At 41.1% G+C, this 26,517-nt stretch overlaps 1 protein-coding gene across 1 annotated transcript in view; it reads left to right on the top strand.

Annotated features, from left to right (window-relative positions):
• Positions 1-26,517, top strand: part of cdh13 (cadherin 13, H-cadherin (heart)) — a 784,391-nt gene that overhangs the window by 717,542 nt on the left and 40,332 nt on the right. Inside the window, exons 13-14 of the mRNA XM_041795315.1 lie at positions 18,752-18,985; positions 26,193-26,414. Of these exons, the coding sequence (XP_041651249.1) occupies positions 18,752-18,985; positions 26,193-26,414 (456 nt within the window). The remainder of the gene's footprint in view (positions 1-18,751; positions 18,986-26,192; positions 26,415-26,517) is intronic.

Below are 26,517 nucleotides of genomic sequence, written 5' to 3'. Positions count from 1 at the left end.
ACTAGGGATGCCCCAGTAGTGTCTTTAGCTGCTGATATTCATTATCTATGTGGGATTCTAATATTTATATTCATTTTTTTTTTGTTGTTTTTATGCTGTTGTTTTTAGCAGTTGGTCAGTCCACATACCCTCAAAAACATACTCAGCCTACACAGCGATCCACACACAAATCGCACTCGTGATCACTTCCTTTCCTTCAGTCCCACAGCACGCACTCTGATCTGTCTCACTAAATGCCACAGGTGCCCCTGTTCAGCTAAAGATGCACACCTGGTCTGTTTCCTGCACAATCTGATACCAAATGCAAGAGCAGATTGACCAAAACAGGAACAAGAATGCACAAAGCATCCTGTACATTTCAGAATAAAACACAATGCACAGACAAACAAAAGCAGATCTCACTATATCATCAGGTGCCAGGATCGGGGATCAATCCTGTGACCAGTGTGTCGGGACTCCAGCCTCTGTGTATGGGCATATGTTCTACCAATGTAGCTAAACTGGCACCTTTAAACAACTATTTTGACAAGAATAATTCACTGATGTGCTTTTAAGAATGACTAAAGGTACTTTCACACTGGTTGACTTGATTCTGATGATTTCCACCTTTTATTAAGGAAAAATGTGGACAAACTGCCGTACAATAACGTCATATAGCTGATGCACTTCTCTGTCCTGTATCAGGGCACAATTTCATTCACATCTCATTCAAACTGTGCCAGAGTACACTAAAATCGTGCACGAGACCACCTACCCAAATGGGCCCAGTGTGCACGGTTCATTTGCACTCCCACTGACCAAAATGAACCGAACTTTGGGCTCAAGTGTACTCGGATCCGGGACTAGGCCCCTAGTGTGAAAGCCACCTTAAATAAGAAGACTGGAATGGCTGGATAGCTTAGTGGTTTACATTGCTGATTGTGGTGTGGAAAGTTGGAGGTTCAAATCCTCCTCAGAGCACGAGTGTCCAGTGTGGGCCCTGGGGCATGGTCCTTATCACTGGGCACACCAGTACCAGTTGTAAGTTACTTTGGATAAAAGGGTCTGCTAAATGACATGGTAAATTGTAAACATTGTAACAACAGTATAGCAGTGTCTGGGTTCATAATGCCCTGATGAGTAAAGACAGGATAAAGGAATTATGGCAGCAAACACCAGCACAAATTGTGCTTATTTGCTCCATCTGAGGTCCACTAATCATCAACTTATAAAGTCGATCATCTTGATGCAGTTTGCTCTTTTTTGCTTGTCTGAATGTGAAGATGAGACGTCAGCGTCTCTTCTCTCTGATTCTCATTCTGACCAGTGGTAGACAAACTCCACAGAAATCTGATTAGACACCCAAAAATCCTCAACAGTGATTGGTTATTTGCCTTGATATCCATTACCAGTAACTTTAATGTTTTTTACAGAAGCATATTTGATGGCAAGGCAGATTTTAAACTACAACTTATTGGTTTTACTAACTTGAAAACACTAAATATGAGGTATATGAGTGTTGCCCAGTCATCCTTGTTTTCTCTGTTTGTGGCCCTCAGTGATAAAAGTTTGGACACCCCCAGCCTACTAAATTAAACCACACAAAGTCCTTTACACAGCTACAGACAGCAGAGTTTTAACTTCAGGCCAGTTTTTTGATCAGTGATCAGAAGCATCAGTTCTGATCTACTGAAGAAAATCTGGTAATGATGATGATGATGATGGAAGAGCTGAAAAAAGACAGGGAAACAGCACCAGGATTGAGGAGCACTGAGGTCTATAGCCTCTGCATGAGGATGCCTGCTCTAGCAATTGAATCTTTAGTATCAGGAATGTGTCTTTTATTCTAAGAAACATCTTTTTAAACACTTCACATTCTCTGCACCAGTTGTCCTTTATTGTTCTGTTTCTATTAATCTATTTTGTTTTCTTGTCTTTGAATAGTCCCCAGGTTCATAAGGATTTTACTCCCTTTGTATTAAAAGACACACAGGCTCTTCTAAAAGTTAAATTATAGACTTTCATCAATACTGAAACAAGATCAGATCTTAACAAGATTAAAAGCTTAACAGCAAAGTCTCTGTGTCCTTTCAGATACACACCTAGATCTTTGATGGCTTTGATTGTTTCACCGACTGCAAGTCGTTTTATTGCTTTTGTTTTAAAAATGAGATGAACTTCATCAGAACTTCTCAAAGCAACCTTTCTCTTCATTTTGATGAAAGTTTAACACTTTTAAAAGAGCAGAACTCTACAAAGCAAATCTGTTTCAACAGCTTTAATTGTTTCATTTAAATATATTTAGTTTTAATCACTCATAGTTGTATCTTAGATCAGCGATGCTGTCAGAATTAAATTCTCACATATGTGATTGCTGCCTCTCAGTGAGCAGATGCTGATGGAGAGGCTGAGGAAGCACATACTGTAGACGTTTTGCTGAGTGGGGAATATTTTTTTATATTGCCATTGCCTGTCATGATTTTAGAAATAGGCCTTAATGGCACTACATGTCCGTGACAAAAACACCCTGGTGGTGAGCTGTTTTGTTCCATTCGGAGTGCACAGTAGATCATCTTGTTTTTGTTCCTCCATGCAGCATTCAAACAGAAAAGAAGAAGCGTAATTTTAGCATTTTGATTTGGAAAGCTTTAAGGAAAACAATTTTTTTGTCGTCAGAGTTTTAGTTGTCAAGAGTCATGTCTTTTCAGAACACGACTTCATGAAACGATTCCAGGATTTTACAACTTTCATTTGAAGGCAGTATTTTAACAGCAGTAAGCCCATACTCCAGTTAAAGGGAGTCATGTGACAGTTTTAACTGGAGCGTACGAGTCCTGGGCAATTAATGGAGTCTCAGTTTCAATCAAAATCAAGATAATAGGGGCGCAGGTGGCAGAATGGATAAGGCGCACACCCCATGTACGCGGACGGCCCGGGCTCCAATCCGGCCTGAGGCCCTTTACCGCATGTCTCTCCCCGCTCTCCGCCCTGTCTCTGACTCTATCCACTGTCCTCTATCAAATAAAGGCACAAAATGCCCAAAAATGAACCTAAAAAAAATCAAGATAATAATAATAATGAATAAAAAACTGCTGTGCCACATGCTGCTACGCTTATTTTGTCCACAGGTTTTGCCAGTGTTTTTTTTTTGTTCTAAAGCATTTTGCATTTTTTCAGTCATTTATTTAATTTATCAAGTGTTAAGAGTGTTTAAGTCTGGTAAATGCATGTGATATAGATTTGGTAAGATGTTTAAGTATTCATGTTTGCTAATTGTGATCTCAGTAATAATCGTGATTATGATTTTTCTCATTATCCAGCATCCCTATAGCGCACTCAGAAATCAGTTACAGATGAATGAGAAAACTCACAAGTACAGATTTTACTTCTTTACAGACTTCATACTTTACAAATGGAGCACACCAATACTACCAGGATTTGTGCACATCTGCTATTTGCCCTGTTTTGCACCCTGTCCACTAAAAAATAGCAGTTATTGAACTAATTATGTGCAGACAACCAAAAGAACTCCATGTGCCAGGCAACTTAGCATGTGTGCACTGAGCAATGATAGAGCTGTTTCACTCTGCAGGAAACATTAAGAATTTACAGACACTATGTACACCATAGATAAAGAAAAAGCACATTTGTCTAGTGATGGGAATTTTAGCTCTTTTTAATGATCTGGCTCATTTGGCTCGACTCAGCAAAAAGCCAGCTCTTTTGGCTCCCAAACAGCTCTTCACTCAGGTACCAGTTTGGCCCCCTTTGTCCTGCCAGTTTGAGCAATTTTATAACATATGATTGATATTTGGGCAGGTATTTTTCTCCAACTATGCTCAGTTTTTTTTAAATTGATGAAAATGTCATGTAACTTTTCAAAATCTACAGTCCCCCCAAAACACCTTGTGGGTCAGATGAAATCTGCTCACTGGCTGGGATGTATGACACAGCTGACAAAAACCTTGACGCTATGCCATCAAACATGAGTTCTTAATGCATGGTGTGCCTGGTATAGGATAAAAGATCCTCCCCACTAATCAATCAAATAACACACAGACACACACAATCAATATACAAATGATAATGATAATAATAGTTATAGAAATATAAAAAGAGCACTCTAACAGGATCCTGCTCTTATTATTCACATAAAAGAGTCGGCTCTTTGAACCAGCTCGTTCAGGAACAACCCATCACTACATCTGTCAACTGTTTTCATGAGCTGATTCATTAAAGGTGGCTAGTGTCAAGGCGTGCTGCTCCAAGTTTGATCTTGTACTGTCAAATATGAAATAATACTGATGGTGCCTTTCCAGATGTGCACGCCAGATGGATGGATTTGTTTCACATAACCATCTGGAAAACCTCTCACAGACAGCATTTGGGAAAGGGCAGAGCCTTTGAAAAAAAATACTCAGAGGGTAATTGGATGAATGTTCTGTCTGTGACATCTTTACGGACCAATTAGAGCAACAAAACATGTTACGTAGCCGCTACCGAGGAGTAAACTCCATATGGAACTGCATAACGCAAACCATGGTGACTGTAGACATGTCAATACACGAGTTTTGCCATTCTGAAAAGAAAACAACTCACTGCTGTTCTTTGTTCTTCTTTAACGAAGAAATGTCGTCAAGTTCTGATAAAACTGGCGCTTTAGCAGCATCCGTGCTAATGTCTTTCGCCATAATTGCACCAGCCTCTCTTCTCGCTGCTTGCTTATGTCACGACTCTACCACGCCAGAAAGTACGGTTAAGTCAATCTTAGTAGCTCCAAAATGCTCCTCTAGCTGTCTTGCATTTGTACCTCTTACTCTTCAGGCCTTTTATTGCCTTCTTCTACCATAAAATTCAAAATGAGCTTATATTTTTCATGAAATGGTAAAATGTCTCAGTTTTAAAATCAAACATGTTTTTTATGTTCTATTGTGAATAAATTATCTGGTTATGAGATTTTCAGATCATTGCATTCTGTTTTTATTTACATTCTACATAGAGTCCCAACTTTTTTGTAATTGGGATTATTTTTAGCTAAATATTTTACCTGATTTAAAATGTGTTCAATTTACTCTGCTTTGCAGAAGAGTTTGTGTCAATTTGCACATGCCCTGTGGCTTGGACCCTGTAACTTTCTGACATTTGCACAGGTTTAGCCTGCAGATAAAGCAAGGCTGCTTTGTGGACACTACCCTAAGGTTTTCCCTGCTTAGCAGACAAACAGAGAAAGTTCTAGGCAGATATTTTGTCAAACTTTGTGGCATTATACCTTCTTTAATCATAAGCATCTATGAACTCTTCTTCAGCATTCCCGCTCTCTACTCCTCCCTTTTTCATTTAAGATTTTCCTCCATCTATCTTTCCTCATTCACCTCTATTATCTGACTGTATCCCACCTGTGAATTAGTCTTCCTGACTGTTTAGCTGCTGTGTGATGTATTGTGACATTTTCCAATGAGCCATTCCTCATACACGAGCTGTGCTCCTGGCGTCCTCTCCTCCTTGCGTGTTGTTATTTCATTTCCTTCCTCCTCTGCTCTTATGTGCAGAGGAAAATAATCATAGTAATAAGAACGCTGAATATTTTAGCCAAGGGCATCATCTGCTGCTTGTTTATTCTTGAGCTGCCCTGGTATTTAATGGTTATTCTAATGAGAAAAAGAAATGTAGCCAGACCACAATAGCCTTGTTTCAGCTTTGTCCTTGGTGACGGACTCTACAAGTGGACCTTTTCTAATCCTGACATTTCTCTGGTGGTCAAAGCACTTACTGAACTTATTTCACAGTCAGAAAACTGATCAAATGTACAACTCTTTTCAAAAAAGAGAAAATGGAACGGACTGCATTTATTCCCTCTCCATATACGTGTTCTCTGCCCTCACCTCCTCTCATAACACTTTACTGTTACGACACAATTTACCCGAGAGAAAAGACCGAGCCCAAACAGGTCCTGGATTTTATTCTCACCTCACCATGCTGAGGTGAAAATTTGTACTTTTCACACTGCTGCTGGTCACAACCCTGTCTATTCTACAGTGGAGAGGGAGTCAGACAACAGAAGGAAAAAACAGGGCGATAACAACAGAAGCCGACATTCAGACAGGAGCGAGCATTAGCCTAAAGCTACAGTGTAGGGAGCAAAAGAGCGTTTGGGGGGATAGATAGAGTGATATAAGGAGGGAGTGAAAGAAAGCTGCGTTTGTAGCTAGCAGCTGTGGATTAGACCCGACTGCTCCAGGAGTCAATCAGTCTGCCGGCTCCTCTCATCTGGAGGCAACCTGGAGAAGAAACAGGACTGTGTAACTGGCAGCCGGGGGCAGGTGGAGGTGTCAGGGGCGGTGGTTGGGGAGGGAGACGGAGCAGGAGGCGGTAACAGATGGAGAGATCCGAGGTGAGGATCTTTAAACTTAGCTGCATCCACAGCATAAGTATAGTGATGTGGTTTAGTCGGATGCTGTGACATCATCTTTAAAACATTGATATTTCATCTAAATATTACAATCGGCAACGGGTTTTATGAAGAAAAATTTGCAGCATATTCGCAGGCCCACCCACAGATATAAAAGACATGGAGAAGATGTGGAGCTACAGCTGCAGCTTTGCATAGTCATCGACATTATCTGCCACTGTCTTAGGTTTTTTTTGCCCTGCACATAGCCACTGACATATATTGACACTTTTCTGACTTCACATCCAGATGCTTTATAAAAAACAGCAGGGAAAAGTTGCAGAGAGAGCATAGAAGCCAGCAGGTCTTATAGTTACTCTGTAGCTACCAACAGACACAACAAATGTTCAGGAGGCAGTATACTGGCAGTTTCACTCTACCTGATGTGTAGGATGTAAACTACAAAAATGGAAACACTTGAGGAGGTTATGATAATCTCAATTATGAGGTCAGACTTAATATAATATTACCATCAATAATCTGTAATAACATCAGATTAACTTAAGCTGATGATTGGTGGTCAGGACACACCATCTGCACTTTGTTTTAACTACATTTTCCTCTGTGCACAGATTCAATGCACCTGGTGTCAGTTTTGCCATTAGGGGTGTAAAAATACAGTACTGTGCAGAACTTTAAAGTATGTTCAGGACATAGATTGAGGCTGAAGTACTGCACTGTCCAAGCAAGTGTTAGGATTGCCACAAGCCCCTGGTCGTGTTGTGGATGTCCCAAGGGCCTGGAAAGTGCTGGTGGTCTCTGAGTATTAACCTGACGCACCAGATGGATTTGTTTCACACATTCATCTGGAAAACCTTCCAGTGTTTGGGAAAGGGCAGAGTCTTTGTAAAAAAAAAACTCGGAGGGTGATTGGATGAACGTTCTGTCAGTCACATCTTTATGGGCCAGTCAGAGCAACAAAAAACATGATGTTGTTGCCTCTACTGAGGTACGCCGCTACCGATGAGTAAACTCCAAAGAGAACTGCATAACGTGAACCATTGTGACTATAAACATGTCAGTACACGACTTTTGTCATTTTTGAAAAGAAAACAGCTCACTGCTGTTCTTTGTTCTTTTTTTAACGAAGAAATGTCGTCAAGTTCTGATAAAACTGGCACTTTAGCAGCATCCACACTAATGTCTTCCGCACCAATTGCACCAATCTCTTGTTGCTGCTTGCTAATGTCACAACTCCACTGTGCCCAAAAGCACTGCCCCTCGTTGCTGATTGTTCCTGTCACTTTCTAACTGGGCCCAGATGGTTCAGATGGGAGCTTGGCAAGATGGATTTGCCAGTAAAAAACACAGAAACAGGCGTATCCATCTCCTTTGCAAGGTTTTGGGCGCATTATAAGGTGTGAAAAGCGTCAGACAAAAGAGCTATCTGATGAATCCCCAGTGCCCTACATGCCTAAAGTTAATGCACATCACTTTACGTTTATTCTTAATATACCAGTTGGGTACATGCCTTTCAGTACATTACAGACATGCACCAAAGAATACATGCAAAGCTAAACTCCCACATGGGCAGAAAGACTGGAGCACAACCCACACTGTCCTGGCAACCACACAACCACAGTAAATGATGCTCAGAGCTCATGCAGGACACGGAAGTCATACACCCAGCCATGATCAGATGACAGCCAGCTGGTCCAAATTATCACCTACCAGCTCCTACGGCCAATCACAGCTCTTTCTCTCAACACAGCAGTGTATTTAAATATGACTGCTTCACACTAATCCCTGCTTGCATTGATGCTGATGCATCACACTGCTGTTGCTGCTGGCAAAGCTTTACCTCCTCCACCCCAGCCTCCTCCTTCATAGCGCAAAGCTTGTTGCACTCTCATATTCAGATTCATGCTACTAGCTGTAGTAATTGCTTTTGAACTAATTTCAGTGTAGTTTATATGCATTGTCATTACTGTAGCCATTCATTTGGGATTTTTAGCATGCTGCTTGACTAACCTAGGGAGCATCTTTTGAGCAGAGCCTTCTCAGCCAAGTAAAATTGTTTACCCATTTTTAAATAAAATGGTCAGATGTATGACGAGAGTGGTCCTTACTGAAATGATAACAATAGCCTAAATATTCCCTGCTAAAACCTTCCCTGTTTTAACACTTTGTTTCCAAGTGTAAGACAATAGTGGACAAAGACGAGGATGAAACAAAAGTAGTGTGGACATTATTCAGCAGGTGGTTCGCTAACAACATCATTTAAAGTATTTGAAATGACTTCACACAAACCTGAACATCACTGCACATAGGAGGAAAAGTAGAGGAAGCACAGCACCCTTCAAAAGTTTAACAGCCCTGTGCTGACAATTTTGCATGATTAATAGCAATAAAAATGACTGTTTTAAATCAACAGATCTACAACCATGTAAGTTGTTTAGGTTACAGGATTAAAGCATTCATTAATGTGTAAGTAGTGTAAATGTAACTGTTCTTTAATGTTAGCTGTTATAGCTAGCTACCATTTGAGTGCCAGTTTCCTTTCCCTCCATCCTTGGTTGTTGTTTAATCTACATTTAAAAAGCCAAACTGTTAAAAAGTGTCAACAGTAGGACATTAAAGTAGCTTAAGAAGTAAGAATGTTTTATTTTCGCACTTTCAAGACTTAGCATGGTCATAAACAGCTCAAACATGGCCTTTTTGGTGGCATTTTGCTACATAGAAATCACTTTTTGTTGCCAACAGGTGTACTCGAACTTGAACAAAGAACTTATAGTGGTTAGCACTGGCCTATAAATACTGCCACGTCTCTCAGCCTTTTTCCACAAAACCAGGACAAATTCAAATATTAATACACTCCTTTTCTTTCACTTACTGGTCATTAAGTGTTCTGTCACAAATATCAATTTTAAAGGCTAAAAACAGAGATTGAAAACTTTCGATTTGTTGTGACTTTCTGCTTCCTAAAGGCAAAAGTTTGACATCTATCAGGAAAAACACTGAGACCACTGACTTTCACTGATTTCCTCCTCTGGATGATTATCATCATAGAATTCCCTCCATTGCCTCCCTTTGTAATACTGCCTGTCTATGCTCTTTTTAGTGCCTACACATGCAGAGATCGGCTGCCACGCTGTAGCCAGAATGATCTATAAATTGCCTGTCTCCTGTAGAAACTTGCAGCATGTTTAATCAGAAGCGTTTGTGACAGACCGGTGTGAAGTAAAGGCCAGCAGACAAGCTCCATTGATGCTGAGGCGAGCTGATGATGACAGGACCATGATGCAATGGTGATAAGGAGGTGTGGGAGAAGAGAGGAGCAGAGAAATAGAGTGATTAGGCGCGGGGAGTATTCATTTAGGAAGACAAACAGCTTCATTTAAAGCTAGCCAAGCACAGAGATCGGCTCTCCCACTGCAAATTTGCATCCATCCGCTGACGGGTGATCTGAGCCCTATCCGCACTCTCTTGGACCCACCTCTCCAGAGATAATAGATTATCTAGGGTCTTGCCTGAAGGGCTGCTCTCTCTGATTTGCTTTTTAACACACTTTCAGTCCATCTTTACTGGAGTAATTTCTCTCTCTTGGGTGATACTGTCACAGTGCTACTTATCTGCAGTATACAAGAGCTGTTTGCTGTTTTGTTTGATTCCTTGAGTGCATACAGAGATAACATTCATTCTACATAAAATGACACAGAAAATATGCCAAGTTTGCAACCAAAACATACAATTTCTCCCTATCTTTCAATCTCACTCTGCTGAGAATTAAATTAAAGTTTGGGGCTTGGCACGCGAGCAGATCTCTGTGATTATCTGTAAAACCCTCAGTGGTTAAATCTGATTCTCTGCAGGCTGATACAAAGCAGAAAATCTTTAGTTTCAGGTGAATTTAGCACGCTTTCTTTATGCACACCATCATTCATTTCTCTCCTGTCTTGTGTTGTAACTGAATATCTTTTTTTTTTTTGCTTCAGCCAACCGGTGTTTTAAGAGGAGGTTAAAGATCTGATGAGAGTGCGTTTACTCACTCTTATCAGTGCTTCTTTTGTTCCGCTAAAGTAAAAGCTTTTCAGCTTTTATAATTGACCCAGTGCATGTGGGTTGGTGGTAATGCAGAGAGGAAGAGTAGCCACTTGTGTGTGTGTGTGTGTGTGTGTTTTTGTGGGTAGGTGTTTGTAAGGGTGTATATAAGGTTGGATTCCTGCCATTATCTCTGAGAATCCACACCTACACATGCCTTTAAGGTTTCCACACTTGACACAGAGCACGTTCATGCTTTTACACAAATAGTAAATATTTAGCACTTGGATACTTGCCTGTGTTGCCTTGCCAAAGGGATTTAGCTGCCAGGGCAACATTTTACGTTGCCCCTGTAATAAAAAAAAAGCCCACACATGGAGATGGGGCACTTTCATTCTGATTTATTTTCAGTTTTCATTTAAGAAGCCTTGGATATTTCTCAAGAAAAGCAGTCTGAGTGAATGTACAGAGAGAGGAATCACACCATCAAGGGTACATAGAGATACACTATATTGCCAAAAGTATTCACTCACCCATCCAAATAATTGAAATCAGGTCTTCCAATCATTTTTAGGCCACAGGTGTATAAAATCAAGCACCTAGGCATGCAGACTGTTTCTACAAACATTTGTGAAAGAATGGGTCACTCTTAGGTGCTTAGTGAATTCCAGCATGGTACTGTGATAGGATGCCACCTGTGCAACAAGTCCAGTCGTGAAATTTCCTTACTCCTAAATATTCCACATTCTACTGTCAGTGGTATTATAACAAAGTGGAAGCGACTCAGAACGACAGCAACTCAGCTATGAAGTGGTAGGCCACGTAAAATGACGGAGCAGGGTCAGTGGATGCTGAGGTGCATAGTGCGTAGAGGTTGCCAACTTCCTGCAGAGTCAATCGCTACAGACCTCCAAGCTTCATGTGGCCTTCAGATTAGCTCAAGAACAGTGCATAGAGAGCTTCATGGAATGGGATCATGGATTGAGCCGAGCAGCTGCATCCAAACCATACATCACCAAGTGCAATGCAAAGCTTCAGATGCAGTGGTGCAAAGCCCACCGCCACTGGACTCTAGAGCAGAGGAGACGCATTCTCTGGAGTTATGAATCGCACTTCTCCATCGGGAAATCTGATGGACGAGTCTGGGTTTGGGGGTTGTCAGGAGAACAGTACTTGTCTGACTGCATTGTGCCAAGTGTAAAGTTTGGTGGAGGAGGGATTATGGTGTGGGGTTGTTTTTCAGGAGCTGAGCTTCGCCCCTTAGTTCCAGTGAAAGGAACTCTGAATGCTTCAGCATACCAAGAGATTTTGGACAATTCCATGCTCCCAACTTTGTGGGAACAGTTTGGGGATGGCCCCTTCCTGTTTCAAAATGACTGTGCACCAGTGCACAAAGCAAGGTCCATAAAGACATGGATGAGAGAGTTTGGTGTGGATGAACTTGACTGGCCTGCACAGAGTCCTGACCTCAACCTGACAGAACCTTTGGGATGAATTAGAGTGGAGACTGAGAGTCAGGCCTTCTCGTCCAACATCAGTGTGTGACCTCACAAATGCACTTCTGGAAGAATGGTCAAAAATTCCCATAAACACATTCCTAAACCTCGTGGAAAGCCTTTCCAGAAGAGTTGAAGCTGTTCAAGCTGCAATGGGTGGACAGATGTAATACTAAACCCTATGGATTAAGAATGAGATGTCACTTGAGTTCATATGTGTACTTTTGGCAATATAGTGTATGTTGCAGTGAAAATGTCTCTAAATAAAATGCAGCTGTATCTGCCTTCCTGGGGTCCACATTAAAAAAGCATTCTTACGTGCATATCAAATATACTTTCAAAAGCGTGATTGAACACTACAATCAACTAGGGGTGGGAGAAAAAATCGATACAGCGCAGTATGGTGATATTTTGTCTGGCAATATATCTTCTTGTCTCGTCAACCAAGTATCACTTTTTTCCAAATTCATTGTTAATATGAACTTATTTCTCTGATAATGTAAAATGAAATCAGGTTGTGGACAATTGTTTGTCCAGTGTGGTCGGCAGAGGTGACCAAAATGCATTCCAAAAACACCATCAGTTTGTCTTCCATTGTTCTCACTGTTAGCTTTATATCGTTCCTAAATTAACATAATGCAAATTCTCAACTTCCAAACTGTGTTGTAGGGGGGCATGTTGGTAGTCGAGTGGTTAAGGCGCGCACCATGTACGCAGGCAGCTCGGGTTCAAATCCGGCCTGTGGCACTTTTCGCTGCATGTCTCTCCCCACTCTTTTCCCTATTTCTGAATCTATCTACTGTCCTCCTCTATCTAATATAGGGACGAAAAGGCCCAAAAATGAATCTTAAAAAAAAAAAAAAACACTGCGTTGTAGGAAAAATCTCACACTACAATTAAATCAGACAAAAGTCACATACATGAATTGATATAAATTCACTGTATGCTACAAAAACAGCAGACTTGCCCTTTAAAGACGCTGTAAAGTGAAAATAGATCAGTATTTAGGTTTGTTAAGTGATAAAAAAATAAATGAGAAGTGTTCAAGGCTCCAGCTTTAAAGGGAACATATTTTACCCCTTTATATTGATTTCTGACAAGGCAAAACAATGGGCTTCCTGTCTTATGCCCCGTTTACATGACAACGTTTTTCGAGTGAAAATGCAAAAGTTTTGTAACGTTTTGGCTGTACGTTTACACGGCAACAGTGTTTTGGTGCCCGAAAACAGAACAAAACGCCCCTGTCTCTGTCTCTGTGTAAACAGGGAAACTGACACTTTCTGAAAATGGACTGCGGCTACAGTAAATATCCATGCATGAGTAGGCTTACTTACAAGGATGGGAAGCCCAAAGCAAAGATGGCCGACACCAGTGTACTGTTCGTGCTCCTCACTCTTTTTAATTTAACTGTACTTCTCCAGCAAAATGTTGATTTACTTCACCATCACTTAGATCAGCTGAGACGTATTTTGTGGCGCAAAAATCACACCGCCATCTACTGGCCTGGCATGTATACTACATCATTTTTGGTGTTTCCCACAGTCTCGTGTGAACGGAGATCGTTTTGTAAAATGTTGCCGTCTGAACATGGAACTTTTTGGAAACGGAAAAGGAAAACGAAACAAAACATAGTCAAATAAACGAGGCCTTATATTGCCTTATGGTACATGCCTTAGTTTCTTGATTTTAATCTAGTGTAAAAAACACAACAGACCTTTAGTCTGATGTGTAACTATAATGTTTCATACAGCAGTGTTTACTCAGATATCCAGCTGACCTCCTACTAAAAGCTGTAGGCATCAAATCATGGCTATGCATCAATTTGCTTTCTCCTCATGTAAGTTTTCTTCATGCATCTTGAATAAGGGAGATATTCCTGTTTCTCAGAGTTTACAGGCCTAAACCTTATGAACTTAACTACAATGTTGGAGACAAATGAGCATGGCTTAAGTGGTGCGTGGGCTGTATGCACCCTGGAGATCTGCTCTACAAACTTGTAAAAACACAACAGTTTTTCATTTATATCGTTTACTTGAGGTTAATGCCACCTTTCATTCTGAAATGGGTCGTTTAGTGCTGCTATTTAACTGTTAGATTGCCTTATTTTAAAAAGTAGGGATTACATGTTCTGGAGTCAGCGTGTAACAACAATCAGCTGCTTTATATACTTTTGTGACTCTATCTGACAGCCTCACTTCAATCTAGACTAAACCATTTAAACTCCACATAAATATATTACAAGCCTGTGCTCAGCAAAAATAAGAAATTTAAGCCTCAAAACTGAAGCTGTCGTTTATAGTTTTTTCTTCTGACTTAAAAAGCACAGGTGCTTTCAGAAACCTTGTGCAGCAAAGGTGCAGAGGAGTGCTGAACTTGAAGGTCTTATGTAAATGACAAACCTTTTCTCTTTTCATGTCTGAAAATTATGCAACCATGTCTCAACCCTGAGATAGTTCAGTCACTCTAGTCTTTAGTTTTCTTGTTTTTAGATGAGATTTTTCTGGCTTTGCTGCTTTCATTGAAGAGAGGTGAGAGGATAGAATTAGAAACCGTGATGAGGGGCTGAGGTCAAAGTCAAACCCAAGCTGTCCACTGTACTTGAGCTCTCAACACAACTTGTAGGCTATAAACATCCCAGTCACTTCATTCAGTTATGTAAATGCACCTTTGGCTGCAGTCTCAGGACTGAGTCTTTGTGGATAAATCTCAAGTAGACTTTCATTTCTGGACACTGAAATTTTACTCCATTCTTGTTTGCAAAACTGTGCAAGCTCAGTCAGGTTATACATGAGGATTGGGCATGAACAGCCCTTTGCAAGTCCAGCCACAAATCATGTATTGGACTGAGGTCTTGGTGTTTGACTCTGCCACTCCAGAACATCCACCTTGTTATCTTTATATCATTTCTATGTGGCATTGTCTGTTTGCTTTGGGTCATTGTCTTGCTGGAAATAAATCTCTTCCGATATTTTGTCGCATTCATTTTACTCCCTAGCCTTCCAGGGCAGCCTTCCAACAAGCATCCCTACAGCATGATGCTGCCAGCAATGTGCCTCACAGTGGGGATGGTGTGTTTGTGGTGATGTCAGTTTGGTGTCTTGTCTGATGGCTGAAAAAGCTCCATTTTCATCTCATCAGAACAAAGAACTTTCTTCCACTTGACCATGGAGTCTCCCACATGCCTTTAGGTGAACTCTAGTCCAGATTTAATCTGAGTTTTCTCCAACAGTGACTTCCTTTTTGCCACTCTCCCATGAATCTTTGACTGGTGAAGAACCCAGCCAACAGTTGTATGCCAATGGTGTCAGTCAAAGTCAATGGTGTTTTGGTGGCCTCTCTCACTAGTCTCCTTCTTGCACACTCACTCTTGCAGATCTAACCAGGATCTAAGTGTACTTAAAGGGCTTTTAATTTCTGTCACAAATGAAAAGGATTTAAAAATGAGGACCAAAGTGCAGGTAAAAAAAAAAACAGAATTATTCAAACAGAAGTTCAAAAAGGCAAAGCAAAAGCTTTACTTCAGAGGAGTCAAATGTGAGAACAAAAAACAAAAGGCAAACAAAAAAATCCAACTGAAGTTAAAAAAAAAAAAAACAAGAAAAAAACAAAACCACAACATATCACAGAGAATCCAAAAGTAAAAATTCACAGACACCTGAAGTGAAGACAAACAAAGAAACAAAGTCAATGACATCTATCAGTCTGAAAAGGGTTACACAGCCATTTCTAAGGCTTTTGGACTCCACTGAACCATGCAGAGAGCCATTATCCACAAATGAAGAAAACTAGGAACAGTGGTGAACCTCCCTAGGAGTGGCCAGCCTACCAAAGTGACTCCAAGAGAACATCAATGACTCATCCAGAAGGTCACAGAACAACTCAGAACAATATCTAAAGACCTGTGGGCCTCACTTGACTCAGCTAAGGTCAGAGTTCATGATTCAACAATGAGAAAGAGACTGGACAAAAATGGCATCATGGGAGAGTTCAAAGGCCAAAACCACTGCTGACAAAAAAACCACGAAGGCATGTCTCACATTTGTCTAAAAACATCCTTATGATCCCCGAGACTCCTCAGAAAATATTCTGATAACACAAAAGTTGAACTTTTTTGAAGGGGTGCGTCCCATTACATCTGGAGTAAACCTAACTGAGCATTTCATCAAAAGAACGTCATTCAAGTCAAACACGGTGGTGGTAGTGTGACGGCTGCTTTGCTGCTTCAGGACCTGGACCACTTGCAGTATTTGATTGAACCATGAATTCTGCTAACCTTGCAAAACAGATGGATTCGCCTATTTCCGTGTTTCTTATTGGCAAATCCATCCTGCAAAGCTCCTGTCTAAACCGTTTGGGCCCGGAAAGTGACAGGACCAATCAGCGATGAGGGGCAGTACTTTCAGGTGTGGCGGAGTCATGACGTATGCAAGCAGGGAGAAGAGGCTGGTGCAATAATGGCGGAAGACATTAGCGTGGATGCTGCTACAGCCAGTGGCGTGCACAGACTTTTTCAAGGGCAGGGTCGAAAACAAAAGAAGGACACATACAGCTCGTTCTCGCCACTGAATAGAGGGCACTAAGTTTCGCATGTTTTTGAGGGCACTTTAGACATGTTTATATGGTATACAAATGGCACATTATATAGCCTAAAACAGACTAACTAGACAAACTACTCAAGTTAGTTTCTAGTTAGGATCAGCATCCACAAGAACTGTGTAGATTCAACGTTGAAATGTGAAGAGCACATATAAATAAATAAATAAATAAATCCCTAGGGGGTCTGGGGGTCTTCCCCCCAGAACATTTTCATTTAAGTAGATGCCATTTCCTGTATTCTAGTGCATTTTAACACCATATTAGCACCAGATAATCCAAACTGGTTCTGTGAGATATAGTTCTGGCTCAATATATAGATCAAAAAAGGGCCAACATAAAAGTCATTGCAACAGTAATGTTTCATAGTATTTCTTGGTCCTAATGGTCTTCTGGAGTTTAGTGTGTTTTTTCCATCCAAGAGGGCAGTTTAGCGTATTTTGCCAACTGGAGGGCACTTTATCATGCGTTTTGCCTCCCAAGAGGGCACTTTAGCACATGTTTTTCAACAGTTGGGCCACAAGGGCGGCCGACCCTCCCCCCCGTGCACACCTTTGGCTACAGCATAAGTTTTATAAGAACTTGATGACATTTCTTCACTAAAAGAAGAACAAAAACAGCAGTGAGTTGTTTCTTTTCAGAACGGCAAAAGTCTTGTACTGACATGTCTGCAGTCGCCATGGTTCACGTTATGCAGTTCTATATGAAGTTTACACCTCTGTAGCGGCGCACCACAGTTTTGGGCTACAACATCGATGTGTTTTTTTGTTGTTCTGATTGGCCCATAAAGATGTGACAGACAGAACGTTCATCCAATCACCCTCCGAGTTTTTTTGAAAGCCTCTGCCCTTTCCCAAATGCCGTCTATGGAAGGTTTACACACATCCGTCTGGCGTGTCAGGTGAAAATTCTGCTGTCTACCAGAATATCCAGGAGAATGTCCGACCAGCAGTCCATGACCTCAAGCTCAAGCACACTTGGATTATGCAGCAGAAAAATGGTTGTAGAAACACGCCAATAAGTCCACCTTTGGAGTGGCCAAGTTAAATTCTGGACTTAAATCCAATTGAGATGCTGTGGCATGACCTTAAACAACTTAAAACTTAAAATATGGGGCTTCATGATCACAATTTTAATACTTCCTTAGTAAATTACATACATACAGGTCTTCATTCTGGTTTGTTATTTATTGTTTATGATGGATAATCAAGGCTCCGTGTTTATTTCCACATGTTCAATTGCATTGATAAATAATTAAGATGTTAAATTCTCACGTGTTAACAGCCTAGATTATTATGAATTGTACAAAAAGTTTAGAGTGGATGATCTGTTACTTATCGTTATGTTTTCACTGATCTTAAAGCTTTAATTTAGTCATTTCTGATTTTAAAAACTCCTTTCTAAGGATCAATTTGAGGCTTTCAACAAACCTGACCTTAAAGGAACTCTGTGTGTGTTTTCGCTGAATGTCATTGCACCTAGGTTTCCTGCTCAGAGCTGACATCTTTCTTGAACACTACTCTTAAAAACTCACATTGTAATTCCAGCACCACAAGGCATTTATTGCATGTCTCTTGACTCCTTGTCTCTCTGCCCTAAATTGCCTGTAAATATATATTTTTGTACCTTGAAGAGGTGCAGGAAAGCCATTTTCCAATTACAGATCTTGTCTTTAGGTGTTAATTGCTGACTGACCTCTGGAGCTGTTGTGAATGCAATGGGAATTTTCTTTTTTTCCAGTAATCGCAGTAAAACAGAGAGAAGTAATAGAGAAGAGTCATGCTGTTATTTAGCTCATCTCTCTTCAATAAGGTGTAATCTCATACAAACAAGGCAGCATGTTCCCTGTCAGAATGCTCTTCTAGAAAACATGAGCCGCTCTGATTCATGCTCATCCAACATGAAAGTGACACAGGCTCTGCTTACTGTGGGTTAAATCAGGTCAGCTGAGGAGAAAGGACTGATGCATCCTGTTGAGTTTGCTACTATTTTCATATAAAAGCCGTGGCTCTTGCTTTGTTCTCGCTGTCATTTTGAGCCATTCTGACATCAGAGAATGGGAATCATTTAAAGCAGAATTAACTCTGAATAATCATCACACCATGTTGTTCTGCAGCCTCGTTGCTTTATTGCTCTTTTCACATCTGCCCGGATCGTTTTGGTTCCCATTCTCCACAACACAATGACAGCACTGAAATCTGCATAGTGGCTCAATTAATACGTTTGTCTTATTCCTTTCCAAATGTGTTTCCAGGCTTCCCTCCAGCCACAGGCACCGGCACGTTGATTATTTACCTGGAGGACTTCAATGACAACGCTCCCTATGTGGTTCCATCGGTAGCACGAGTGTGCGAAGATGCCCATGACATGAATGTGGCCATAGTTGGAGGATGGGACAAAGACCTCCCACCCAACGCTGCACCCTTTAAGATTGAGCTTGGAAAACAGCCCGGCCTTGATAAAACATGGAGGGTTACCAGGGTCAACTGTAAGTATTTTTCATTTTGAAACAATATTTTCTATGCTCTTGAAAGAAACTCAACTGTTGTAGAAGTAATGATGGAACTTAATAACCAACACTGCCAGGCCTTTCAGGAATCAATAAGTCCTTGATAAAAGAGGCTGAAATACCAGATTGCTGGCCAACAATAACCTGAATGGAACACACGACAAAATATGTTTTAGTGTATGGGGGTACTTTTTTCCCTGTTACCATTCCCTCACTATTTCTCTTTTACCAAGACATTTGATTCCATTTTCAGAGACTTTTCAATGGCTCCCTGGGGAATGGAGGAATGGAAATAAAGTGAAAAGGGAGAAAAGCCACCTTAGCAAAAAACAGAGCATTTTCAAGTGCTAGTTCACCTTCTGTAACTCGAGGCGTTTTCACCAAACTGACATGCAAGATGGACTGTTACTCACATCTATAGCATTGGACCTACACTATATATGGACAAAAGTATTCAGTCCATTGCACCAACAGGGACTGTAATGACAATGCATTCAAATGCATGTGCTTTAATATGGAATTTGCCCTCTTTTACAGCTGTAACAGCCTCCACTCTTTTTAGAAGGCTTTCCACAAGATTTCTGGAGTGTTTCTGTGCGGTCAGGCACTCATGATAGAAGAGAAGGCCTAGCTCGCCATCTCCTTTCCAGTTCATCCAAGAGGTCCTCGATGGGGTTGAGGTCAGGGCACGACTATGTCTTGAAAGTCCTTGCTTTGTGCAAGGCCATGCTGGAATAGAAAAGGGCCTTCTTCAAACTGTTGCCACAAATCCGACAGTGTAGTGCAGTGCTGAATGTTACAAGCAGTGGAAAACTGAATCAAGGGATTTTAAAGTTGCAGCTGAAGTATGCCTATACAGAATGTCACTGTAATCCTGCACCAATAAAAAGTTGCCTCAACCAGGGTTTTTTCTGCAATGTAGAGGAAAGCATTATTTTTTCCTTAAGAAAAGTCAATTTCTTGTTCAATTTTTTTTTCCAAGTTAAAACATGTTCTTTTTTAATGTTATCTTCTCATGAATCCAAATGCTAAGATATCTATCTGCTGTCACTCTTCCTATGTTGGTGCCACCTTTAGTTGTGATGGTGACACTCTCAAAATAGTTGCTCTAGAAAAGAGTATACATTTTGTTTTCTCTGCATTTTGAAATAACCTTTGTTTGGTCCAAGTAACGTCTAAATCATAAAAGCAGCTCTGTAGAGAACACACAGCAGACTTTACATCATCAGCACTGCAATACAAAATTGTGTCATCAGCATAAAGATGAGTTTTACAGTTGTAACCCACTGACATAGCATCATTTATGTAAAGAGTAAAAACAACATGACACCAATGACAGATCCTTGAGGAACACTGAAAGTGTAACAAATTCTGATTTTGTATTTCCCAGTGCTACATGCTGCTGTCAGCCTATGAGATAGCTCTCTAACCAGCATATGCATCTTTATCAGCTGTGGTAGAGTCTCACAACCAAAAGGTTGTGTGTTCAATTCAAATCTCCTGCAGTCACATGTTTAATGTGTCCTTGAGTGAGACACTTAGCCCAGTTTGCTCCCACTCCTTCACCAGCGGCGTGTAAATGGGCATGAATGCATTTGAATGGGATTGTCTGATGATGATGGCCAGTTCTCCATAGCAGCCTCTGCCATGTGTGGATGTGGAGTGAACAGAGTGAAAAGGTGTCAATGGGTAAGTGAGACCTGTGGTTACATTTGAGTAGTCAGATGACTACAAAAGTGATATACAAGCTCAAGTCCATTTACCATTTATCAAATCCATTTTTCTAGCTTGCTTAAAAGCTTTGCATGATAAACTGTGTCAACATCAATAAAAAAGAGTTGCACAGTGTTTCCTAATATCCAAGGCTGATGTAAAGTAATTCAAAACAAGAGTAGCAGCAGCGACAGTGCTGTGCTTTTGTCTAAACCCAGACTGGTTGGAACTTAAAACTGAATATTCAAAAAAAAGAGAGATTTAAGTTGCTCATTTATTAAGGACTTGAATATTTTTGCAAGGCGCTTCAGTTTAGACATTAAGAATGGTGCTCACTGGAGATAAGGGGCCAAGGCCTGAACCTGAAAAACAGCCCCATACCATTATCCCTCCTCCATTAAACTTCACAGTTGGCACAATATAGCAAGGCAGGTAACATTCTCCCGGCATCCACCGAACCCAGACTCAAGCATCTCACTATCAAACAGAGAGGTGTGTGATGATTAGATGTAATCAGTCGTCTTAGTGTGAACCCAGGAGCAGAGCCGGAGACAGAAGAAGCAGTCAAAAAGGTTTTATTTGGGGGAACACAGGAGTAAGGGAGGGGGAATCCAAGGTCCAAGGGGTGCGAGAGGAATCCAGGGAGGCGTGAGGGCTGCAGACGTGAGAGTTGGCGGAGGAGGCTGTGAGTGAATCTGGTGAGAGAGTGTGGCAGCATGGCAGAGATTGGGCTGGGCACTGGCGGCATGTGGAGGCACTGGAAGAGGTGAAGGCAGAGCAGGATTAGACACAGGTCACAAGAACACACAATAAATATCAAAATTACTCGAGAGTCAACTTTAGATCGCTAGAGAGAGGCCAAGATACCACGTAGTTGCGGGAATACTCTGGCGCCGGAGAGACCTCTGAGCAGAGCTTAAGAGTGAGTGGTGATTGCCGTGATTAGGTGCAGGTGCATAGGTGCCAGGGGAGCCAGTGCAGGAGAAACGCCCAATCTCTGTAAAGAAGATCACAAACACTCCACACAGGAAACAGTTTTCAAGGAAATCCCCAAAATAAACCAGAAAAAAGCGCAATCACCACAAAGTGTGTTTCATCACTCCACAGAACCTGTTTCCACTGCTCCACAGTCCAGTGTTGGTGTACTTTACAACACTCCGATGCGTGGCATTGGACCTGGTGATGTGAGGCTTGCATGCAGCTGCTCAGTCATGGAAACCCATTCATGAAGCTCCTGCTGCATACTTTGTGCTGACTTTAATGCCAGTGGAGTTTAGAACTCTTCAGCTATGGAATCAGCAGTGTTGACGACCTTCACAGTCATTGACCCCGTTTTGTGATTTTACATGGTGTTCGGCTTTGTTACTGTTGTTCCTAAACGCTTCCACTTTCTAATAATATCACTTTGACTGTGGAATATCCAGCATGGGGGAAATTACATGAACTGTCTTATTGGTAAGATGGCATCCATCACAGTTCCACGCCTGAAATCACTGAGCTCTTCAGAATGACCCATTTAGGATTACAAATGTTTGTAAATGGAGACTGCATGGCTAGGTTTTGATTTTATACACCTGTGGCAGTGTAGTTGTCATCCATTTTTGAAAGGAGAAAATGTCTCTGAAGCAGCCACAGCCAGGGCGGTGTCAACAAGTCTTAACTTTCCTCAAGAATCACGCATTTTTGTACACTTCTCTGTGTGAACATAGGCCCAACCTGAGGTGAATACGCAACATAACACTGTAACATGTAATTAGTTCATGATTCTGACAGGAGCAAATGAACTGTAACTGTGAAAACAACCTGAGACTCTGTACTAAATACGGAGCAGATGACTCGTACCCAAACACATCACGTCACAAGGATGAAAAGTAAACTCAAAAGGAGAAAACAGGGAGGAGTACAGACACAAAAAACAAGACACTGATTCATAGTTGTATGACGGACAGCACAGAGTGTGTGTGGAAGAGTGTGTGTGTTTGAGTGACAGAGCGGAGCTCAAACCTGCCCAGAGGTATTAGCTGTGAGTGACGGCAGGAGAGGGAGGTACAGACACTCCTCAATCACCACTGCTGGAAGAGACAGATAGGGCCAGCAGAGAAAGAGTCTGCTCCCAGTGAAATGGACTGGCGCTGCGCTCGTCTCGGCTCTCTTTGCATGTGTGGATGTGGATGTGTAATCAAAGGTAGGACAGCTGCTGGTTACAGCTCTCCAGTATAGGTTCCTGGAAAAATAACCCACTTTTGTGAGTTTTTAAAATGCTACAAGTAATTCTACAGTCATGTTTCTACAGTTTGTGTTTTTGGATTGTGGATACAGATACTTTTCAGCTTGATGAGTGTCCATTTTTAACAACTTGGGTCAGTGAAGCCATAGCAAAAATTAGAGCATTTCAAAATGTTGCAAATCCCCTTATTTCATTAACTCCTGATAGTTTCATCAGAAAATGTAAACTATTTTTTTAAGGATATATAAAACATACCAACCTGTGTCTTCTGCATCACTGGTTCTCAACTGGTTGGTGGAACCCACCAACAGCTCCTGAAGAGAAATCACAACCCAATTTTTAGAAACAAAATCTTTGTTTATTCCAACAATTTTGATTATTCAGTAGTCACTGGTTAATCAGTATTCTTGGCTACCATTACACGATAAAGACATAAGAACACACACAGGATTTATATAGAAAAACCTATTGAACAAAGGGATGGGACAAAACAAACATGTTAGAAAAACACATCATTGCTGAAGGATTTCCATGCATAGATCGTATTTTACTTCATTTTTTCCAAAAAAGTTTGGTCATTTCTCAAATACTTTCCTTGTTATCTTGTAAATTTCTCAATAAGCAGGAGATAGATGGCAAAAACCTTGAGAAAAATACTAAATTTTACTTGTAATCATAGATGAAACGTGAAAAAATACATGTGAAATTACTGCATGCCCACTTTAGGCTTCTGTAAGAAGAGTTTTTGTCATTGTTTTTTTTTACCTGGCATACATTTATGTTCCGCTGAAAAGAGCTGCCCAATCCCCCAGATGAGAACCACTGTTCTACATAAGCCTAAATTATCAGGGCTCGCAGGGTTAACTGCTCAAATTGACAACTAAAAGGGATAAGGAGACTCAGAGTTAGATCAAATGCATATCTAGCGTTAAAGATTCCAGTAGATTATGATCTACAGATTGATTACTCCTGCCTTATCCACAATTTCCACCTCAACCTTACCCACTCGAAGCGGGTCTGGAGCGTTACTCCACGGCACGCAGCCCTGATCAGCGGGCAGAGATCACGGGAGAACTGCAGGGTCACACAGGAATACTATTTCAATAGCAAACAATTTTACCATGATATTATTGCTTCTGCCATTGGGTGAGTACATTAGAAGCTAAAAGGTTAATATTCATTTAAAGGATCTGTGGTTTTATGTAAAATTATTTGGTTTAATATCCTCGAAATCTAACTTTTCTTCGCAAATGGCCCTAGTGACCCTTTCCTCTCGCCGCAGGATGAGACGTATTGTTTATATAGTGATAATTTGCGACCAGAAGTCTGTGCATTGTGTTGTATTTTTAAAGAACTGGATATTCTACCCTTGTGACTTCCTGTCTGGAGCTTTCTGATCGATGGGTATTGATGCAGTTCGGCAGAGGCTGCACTGAAAATAGACCTGCAGCGTATCTTGAACAAAGTGGAGCGGAGTTGCGCTCCGGGGACGTGCCGCTGCATGACTGGAGTGCGGGCGGTGGAACTGGTCTGATAGGTGGTCGATGTATGTGGATATGCGGGTTAGATAATGCGCCTCATGCTGTACAAACAGAGCCCTGAATGTGTCAGAGGCATGTTTAGATCAGTGGTTCTCAACCTTTTCGGCCCACGACCCCAAAAATAAAGGTGCCAGAGACTGGGGACCCCACTGTACCTGAAGGTGGTTAACCACAGCCATGCACATTCAACAATAGTCATGTGCAGACTAGGCTGCCCACAAGGGGGGTAAAGGAGAGAGCTTTCTGGGGCCCAGCCAGACTGGGGGACCATGGAGGTCAGCAAAATCATGGTCTACTATAAAGTTAGGCTGAGGTATCCATATCTGATATTTAACCTGAAAAATAACCACTCTTATTAAAGAAATATTGTTTTATTCATTTGTGTGGTAAATAGCCTTCTTAAAAATGTTAAAAACAGAATTAAAATGGGTTAAAATGGCTAAAATAAGTTAATAATGGCAAAAAAAATATATGAAAATGTGGTGAAGTTGGATTTTAAAAAGTAGCATAATTTGGTTAGAAGTGTCAAAAAATTTGATAAAAGTGGCAAAAATGGGTGAATGGGGCAAAAACGGGCATAGAAAGTGGTAAAATGGGATTAAAAAGTGATTAAAATGGCTTTGAATTGGTAAAAATGGGTGAGAAATTTGGTGAAATAGGATGAAAAATTGATATAAACTGGCTTAAAAGGGGTAAATGAGACAGAAAAATAGACAGAAATTGGCTGAAATTGGTTAAACTGGCAAAAATAAACATATCAAATAGTGAAATGTGGTTAAAATGGGCAAAAATTGGCATAAAATGTGGTATTAAAAAAGTGGTTAATAGAGGCTTTAATGGGTCAACAGAGGCAACATTGGGTGTAAAGTGGCAAGAATAGGTTTAGAAGTGGTAAAACATACAGGCAGAAAAATGTGGTGGAAAGAGTTTAAAACTGACAAAAATAGATTTTAAATCGCAAAAGTTTGTTAAAATTGGCAAAACTGATGTAAAGTGGCAACAGTTCCACCTAAAAAAATATTCTTAGTTTTTTGGGGGTTTTTTAGGGCATCTGGAGACCCCCGCTCAGTGTCCCGCGACCCCCATGGGGGTATTGACCCCAACGTTGAGAACCACTGTTTTAGATGACATATTCTGTGTGGGAAGTGCTGTACACCCATTTCAGGACCTGGTTTGTGTGTACACAACATTTACTAAAGAGATCCTCGTTCTAGACCTGAGTCTTCCTTATATTTATATTATAGGCTGTTGTTAAGTGCTGCCTTATGACACTGTTTAGTTTTTACAATGATTGTTTTTATGATTCTGATGCTAAACCCAAAATCACCTCAGAGTTAACAGCTGTGACTGTCAAGGAAGTGCAGCACTTTGCATATTGTTGCACATTTCAGCATGGGGTGAACTGACTCCAGTATTTTCTCTAGTGCCTCTTAAGGAATTTAAAGTGTGATGCAACATAATGTAACACTCTTATGCAACTAAAACAGTGCCAATTTCTGTCGCTTCACTTGTCAGCAGTGTCTTGGCAAACACTGGAGGCATTAAAGTTCTTTATTGTAATGCACATATTTAGTTAAGCTTTGCACAGTGGGCAGCTCTTAATGTGGGATACAGTGACAATAAATGCAAGAAGGAGGGGATTATAATTTCACTAACCCTCGCTCTCCCTCTGTGCCCCCCCAACCCCCCCCCCCCCCCCCCACAGCCACACACTCGCAGATCATGCTTTTGCACAGTCTGAAGAAAGCCAACTACCAGCTCCCGCTGCTCATCACTGACTCAGGAGTGCCCCCTCTGTCCAACAACACAGAAGTCAAAGTTCAGGTGTGCGTCTGTAAGAAGAACAAGATGCTCTGCAGCTCCGCCCACTCCCACCGCGCCAGCCTTCGGGTGCTGCTGGCGACACTCCTGCTGCTCGTCCCACTCTGTAAGTAGCATCTGAACCACAGCACAGAAACATGACAGCTGGAGCTGATCTTTTATTTTCACATGTTCTCTGACAGGTACTGATGTGTTACCCAGCTTCCAAA

The sequence above is a fragment of the Cheilinus undulatus genome, linkage group 9, assembly GCF_018320785.1.
Source record: "Cheilinus undulatus linkage group 9, ASM1832078v1, whole genome shotgun sequence".
In the NCBI taxonomy this organism is placed as follows: Eukaryota; Metazoa; Chordata; class Actinopteri; order Labriformes; family Labridae; genus Cheilinus; species Cheilinus undulatus.
The sequence above is the reverse complement of the archived record's forward strand: the minus strand, read 5'-3'. Positions and strand labels throughout refer to the sequence as shown.